The following is a 6,629-nucleotide window of genomic DNA, read 5'->3' as shown; positions in this document are numbered from 1 at the left end:
TAGCATCATGTCCAGGTGGTGTACTCATGTACTCATGGCTCAGCAAGGCTACTTACTACCTACTTATTCATGTCTATACTTTTCAGGGGCTAGGGTGATGAGGGCCATTATAGTCAGGGAATATTATCAGAATAATGTCAAATCCGGGGAATACATTTCTTACCAAGACTTTTCTTCACCAATGTGTTTGTAAAGGTGTCTACTAACACATCCCACATTGGTTTATATTCAACCACCCTAGGATAATTTGACAGCTGTGATGATTCTGAATCCATTCCAAGCATTAGTTTTGCACCAAAAACGCTCAGCACATTTGGGCAAGTGGCTATGGCCGTATGTGTTCAGAATCACAAACCCCCTAGTTTGACAGACACATCACATGCTACTTAAAGTAAAATGTAGAACATTTTGCCATATATTGGTTGTTGATGGTACCCCAACTTTCAGCAGCTGTCAAAAAATTCCCCTAGGGTGGTTGAATAGAAACCAATGTGGGTTATGTTATACACCTTTACAAACACATTGGTGAAGAAAATTCTTGGGCCCTTAAGTTAAATTAACATTCTGGAATGTGATCTGTACTGAGTTCTGTTCTCTATTTTCACGTCTTTTTACACAGCTCTTTTACGCCTATAAATGTTAAACGGTAATTATACGGCTAACTTATAATTGGTCCAACACTTAGTATCGAACAACAAACATAATGTATTTTTCTACGGAGCCCCGGAGAGAGCCACTGACAGAGGAAAAAAAAAAGGAAGCTTCCTTTGGGCAACTGGGTACTAAACGGTGGACAAAAATACAACTTTGACAATGACTTTTATTTCAATAAACAACTGGAAAGGGATAACACTTGGAAGAACATTAAGCACAGTGTAGACACAGTGATTATGTCTTAACAGAAAGGCACAGTTTTAGCATTATAAATGCACCTCGTAAGGAAACGTGGAATGGTAGATTGGTTGGTAAGTAATCATTCAGCATTGTATGTGGTCCTGATTTTTACTTCATAATAGAGAATATTTGAAATGTGCATTTTTCCTTTGCCTGCTAACTCCAGGCAATAAAACAGGAGACCACTGACAAGAACACTTGGAATTTTAACATCACATTCAAACACGGTTCTGAACATGACCTAGAGTAGCCCCATCTGTGACCTTGCCCAGGGTTAAAAGAAAATGGATGGACATTTTGACCACTTGAATCCTATACTTTTGAATTAAAAAAATATATCTTTAATTAAATTGTTGAAATGTGATATTATCAAACACATTAGACAGTCTACACTTCCCCAAAGGAAAAGCATGTATTTAATTCAGTCTAACCAGAAGGTGATACAAATGAATGAGGGGGAGGTATCAAAAGCAGAGGTATGGATCAGTGTTGTTTTTGGCAGCAAATTTTAGTTTTAGTCAGTCTCTTGAATAGTTTACACTTAGTTTTAGTCACATTTTAGTCACCCGGAATGTTTTTCTAGTTGTAATCGACTAAATATCATAAGATTTTAGTCGACTAAATCTATGGGTGATTTTAGTCGACTAAAATGTATTTTGGCGGGCCTTGATGCCGTCATAATGGCTGATTTTACACTTGCTGAAAATAGCCGATCTACAAGCTTGACGCGTTGTGAGCTTGTAGATCTGCTATTTTCAGCATGCAACCAAGTGTAAAATGACTTATACTGGATCTCTTGTCCCTAGTCCCTTCCTAACATTTTAGTCTAGTTTTTATCTGTTGACGAAATTGTCTCTTTAGTCTTAGTTTTAGTCATCATAGCTTAGTTTTAATTTAGTTTCCATTTAGTCTTCATCAGTGGAAAAAGGTAGTTTGTTTTAGTCTTCGAAACCAACACTGGTACGGATTCCTCCAGCAAAGTAAACCCTGACTTTGCCCATCACTGAACCTCGGCCCAACCTACAGTGATGGATGAGATCACAGATGGGGGGGCTGGACCAACAACAGATACTATACGCAGTCTTTGGATTATGTTGAGTCTCGTCGTCCAAATGGTTGAACCATCAGTGAAGCAGAGCACTCAGGAAGGATTCCCCTAGCTGCTGAAAGCACCTGAGCAAGGCTGGCCTCAGAGGAGCGATGCTTGGTCTATGAAGGTCGCCAGGGTGATGTCGCGCTGGGACAGTCCTCCGCACTCGTGTGTACTGAGTGTAATCTGGACCTGTTAAGAGCATATAAAGTGGTATAAGGGGATTTGAGAGAGGGCTCAAATACAGAATGAAGTGCAAAACATGGAGAGGAAAACAATGCAATCGTCAAGGAAGGATTAGTATTAGCTTCATTATCTATTGGCCACAGGGGTCAGGGTGCAACCCCCCCCCTTCTACAACAGGCCACACATCAATTATGGTGAAATATTATGAATTTGCTGTTGCAAAATATGACAAGGTATTGGTTACTGTATAATATGCTAATTACTAGGGATGTCCCGATACTTTTTTCGCCCCGATCTGATCCCACAATTTTTGTGTTAGCGAATACCGATACCAGTGTTGTGATCTAAAAACTAAATGAAAACTAAGCTATGACGACTAAAACTAAGACCAAATATATTGACAATTTCGTCAACAAATAAAAACTAGACAAAAATGTTAGGAAGGGAGTAGGGACTATAGTGGACAATAGATCCAGTATAAGTCATTTTACAATTAGTCGCATGCTGGAAATAACCGATCACGCTGCGACGCGTTGTGGGCTTGTAGATCAGCTACTTTCAGCAAGTGAAAAAACAGTCATTACGACGCCATCAAGGCCCGCCAAAATACATTTTGTTTGACTAAATCAACTGTAGATTTAGTCGACAAAAATCTTATGATATTTAGTCGACTAAAACTAGACTAAACACTAAAACATTCCAGGTGACTAAAATGTCACTGAAACTAAATGAAAACTATTCAAGAGACTATGACTAAAACTAAAATCAAAATTTGCTGCCAAAAACAACACTGCTGCCAAGTTCGCACTGGTTTATGACAGGTAGACCATGCAGACAAACCTACGTCTCACACAGATGAAAATGTATGTTCCGTATACCTTATTGTAGACATTAAACCACTCTGGGTGATGGTCCATCTTCTCTGCTTGTAGAGCAACCCTTGACATGAAGCCAAAAGCCTATAAAAGACAGGGAGAGTATATTCCAATGTTAATTATAAGACTGCATATGTTAGACTAGATATTGACAACCACACATGTACAGAAGAGGTACCTGATTGAAATCCTTAAAGATGAACTCTTTGTAAATGGCATCTCTTCCCCCGACCTCCACCCACTGGGCATTGCGTAACAGTGGGAGGAGGTGCGCCCTCTCCTCCTCTGTCAAACCCTGGATTTTTCCGGCCTGAGGGAAACATCAGAAATCATGCTATACCAATTTGAATGGGGGGCAGTTTCACAAATACAAACTGTGATTGGTTGCAGAGGAGGAACCCATCTGGAAACAATAACATGCTAACATTCCTGGTTTAAAAGAACGGGGGTGGGGCCTTTTTCTCCCCCCCCCCAAAGGGTCTCTTAAGACTTAAGTCATGTGGAACTTCTAATCGTGAGTTGTGACACACATGACAGTTATCATATGATTGGAAAATCCTATTCAGAAGTCTGTGAGGGAAGCACATGTCACATCTCTTCACGTTCAAGAGCGTAGGCTCATCTAAAATATTCATAAATATATAGGCATATAGCTCATATCCAGAGCGACTTACAAAGTGCAACATGATGAACCCTATTAGTCAATACAGGCCGGGGTAAATGGTCAGGTAAGTAGAGTCAGTGCAAAGAGAATGAAGAGCTACAAAGCAAATAAACAGACTTGGATGCTGTGCCAACATAACAGACACAGTGCAAACAGATGTCACAACCAAAATCTGTCCCCTCCCCTGTCCCCTGCCCTGCTAGGGGACACGATGACATCATCAACAGGTATCATAGCAACAGGCTAATCTGCTGTATCAGTGGAGCGTGACTGACGGGACAGACAATAGGAGCCCTGAGGCTGATCTCTTCATATCAGTCATACAATGGCTGGTGAATTGATCATTGATTCATATGACATGTGAATTCAAAAAAGGTCCCAACAGGAACATGTATAACATTTAACGTTACAAATATGGAGTTTTACTTGCAAAAAGACAGCAACATTGCCACCCATTTTAACCCACACATGGTTAAAAGTGAAAACTCACACAGGCATGCCTACATTATCCTCCCTGTGTTTAAATTAAGCATTTCATGCTGTCAACAACTACACACTACTATTCATGATGATAGCAAGATTGTCATTGTGATTGATTGATTTAAATATTTGATTGAAATATGTATTAACAGCTGAATTTACAGTACTTTTCAACCACAACTCAACACAAAGACTGTTAACTGTGAGTGGACGACCCAATAAAGCATTACACTTGTTTACAAGAGGGTCCACCTTGTTCAATTCATCAAAACATTTAGCTAGACGTACAAATAGACACTTCTATATAGCCAAAGAACAGAACAGGAACTCATCATGACAATTTGCAATACAAATACCGGTATGCAGTTGTGATGAACAGATGTGTGCTTCTCAGGCACTGACTCACCATGTCTGTCTCAGTCTCTCCTGTTGAACGTTCAGGGGAGGATTAGTGTTCTGCTGCCTGTGTTCTGGAGATCCTGTTCTTCTGTAGCCTGGCGCAGCCACACTAAACCCGCCCCTATTGCATATGCATATGCCCCGAGGCGGATTGCCCAGCGCAGTGGTATATTAGTATCGCAACGCGAGGCTAGTTCTTCTGACTAGTGTCTGTCTGTCGAAGCACCGAAAATAGCCGATCTGCAAGCCCACGACGTGTCGAGTATGCGCCGCGCTGAGGGCTTATAGATCGGCTATTTTCGGCGCGCGTCGCCGTCATACGACGGAGCATAGCATACGATTGGATTTTTTTAGCTGCCCAAATTAGTGCCTGAATAGAATTCCTCGGTGGCTTTCAGCAGCAGCACAGTGGTCGTGTCGTGACCACAGACCCCCCCCTCTTTATCGTGACTTGTGATTCTTCTCCTCCATTCGTTTGCGCCCAGATTCGTAAGTTGTGTTTGTGGCTGGCTGGCCCCTGTAGTGTAAAATAAAGTGATTTGCTCACTAGCTTTTTCAAAAATAAATTCTAGACAATATAGCCATCAGGTATGACGCTCCTACTACTTCAACTTCAGTGAGTGACTTTGATTGATTGATTTATTAACAGTTTGCAGAATTACAGTACATTTCAAGTACAACTCAATACAAAAAAGTGCCCTTCTGGGCACAGGTCTCCACCAGGAGGATAGGAATGTAAGACATTGCAGCTTGCCTTCATCTGGTGGTTGGATAACAGGGCAACAAAAGTGAATAATATAACATGTAATAACAATGCTTAGTAATGTTATAAAGATGAATGGCATATGATGGCATGCATTATACAAATGGCATGTTATTGACAAAGGTACGTCATTGTAATGGCAAAACAGTGACCTTGCTATTCACACAGTCCATGAAAGTTTCGGATACAAATAAACAGTTCGCTGTTTTATAATAAAGGCATTCATATTAGGATAGGAACTAAAATAGCCATGCAGTCATAATAATAAGTGTTATTATCATTAATAATGTAAGTGCTACTACTACTACTACTACTACTTAACTAATAAGTACTACTAGTATTACTACTCCAACTACCACCACTATTGTTATTATTATAGGCCTATGGGTTCCTCCGCCATCAGTGTATGAATGTGTTTTTGTGTTTACGTTGCATTGAATATCTGTTCTGACAATACTTGATCTTCAAGATCCACCATGTTGCAATGCAATATTGTGTATTAAGGGGCTGCCTTCACGAGGACGTCGCGGGCTGTTCCCCGCCTAATTTTGCGAACGATATAAAACTTCACTGCGTCTACATTGCGGTTATGTTAATTATGTACGACGTCCACTCGAGACCGGTAAACTGCTCCGTTTTCAAGATAGAGATGCAGTACACATGGCTGGCCTGTAGATGGCCATAAAAAAAAAGAAAAAGCTTCTAAAAGTAGGCTATATGAAAGCGTTGGTATTTCACACAGGTGTTGCCAAATAACTAATTATCTTGATCAGATGCGCATATGCGTCATATCAATTTAATGAGCAGAGCAGTGCTGCTTCTCTCTCTGAGTCTGCACACACTGACTGACCAGCTAAAGTGTATGCCTACTAAACCATAATATATGACAAACCTTGGATTAATTCTTCTGAAAACAGCAGCAAGCACAAAGTAAGTGTGAGAGAGAGAGGGAGAGAGAGAGTGTGTGAGAGAGAGAGAGAGAGAGAGCGTGCGCGCGCGCCCCTTCTCTCGGTCAGATCATCATACACAGCTCACAACGAGGAGCGGCATGGTACATTGTGAATTTATGAGTTTGACTTTGGAGATTGAAATATATATATTCGCTGGTGCGCAACACCTCTGAATGTCAGATAATTGCTTGATTCCTTCCACCTGCTGGCAGCACAGTGCTAATCATTGCCTATTTTTTAACACGCAGCATCTCTCTCTCTCTCTCTCTCGTTGTGACTGTGAGACTGACACAGACGCGGTCAATAATATATAGCATAAATAATAGGC

General features: G+C 40.8%; 1 protein-coding gene across 1 annotated transcript; it reads right to left on the bottom strand.

The window, feature by feature from the left end:
- Positions 1-802: 802 nt before the first annotated feature.
- Positions 803-4,657, bottom strand: pcbd1 (pterin-4 alpha-carbinolamine dehydratase/dimerization cofactor of hepatocyte nuclear factor 1 alpha). Its single transcript, XM_079511652.1, has 4 exons — positions 4,596-4,657; positions 3,224-3,355; positions 3,049-3,129; positions 803-2,176 (listed from the first exon to the last, which is right to left on the bottom strand). Exons 1-4 carry the CDS (start codon positions 4,596-4,598, stop codon positions 2,084-2,086), a joined length of 309 nt encoding a protein of 102 aa, XP_079367778.1. The 5' UTR covers positions 4,599-4,657; the 3' UTR covers positions 803-2,083.
- Between the last annotated feature and the right edge of the window lie 1,972 nt (positions 4,658-6,629).

This window comes from Electrona antarctica, assembly GCF_951216825.1.
Source record: "Electrona antarctica genome assembly, chromosome: 10".
Taxonomy (NCBI): Eukaryota; Metazoa; Chordata; class Actinopteri; order Myctophiformes; family Myctophidae; genus Electrona; species Electrona antarctica.
Note: the sequence above shows the minus strand (reverse complement) of the source record. Positions and strands in the feature narration are given on the sequence as shown.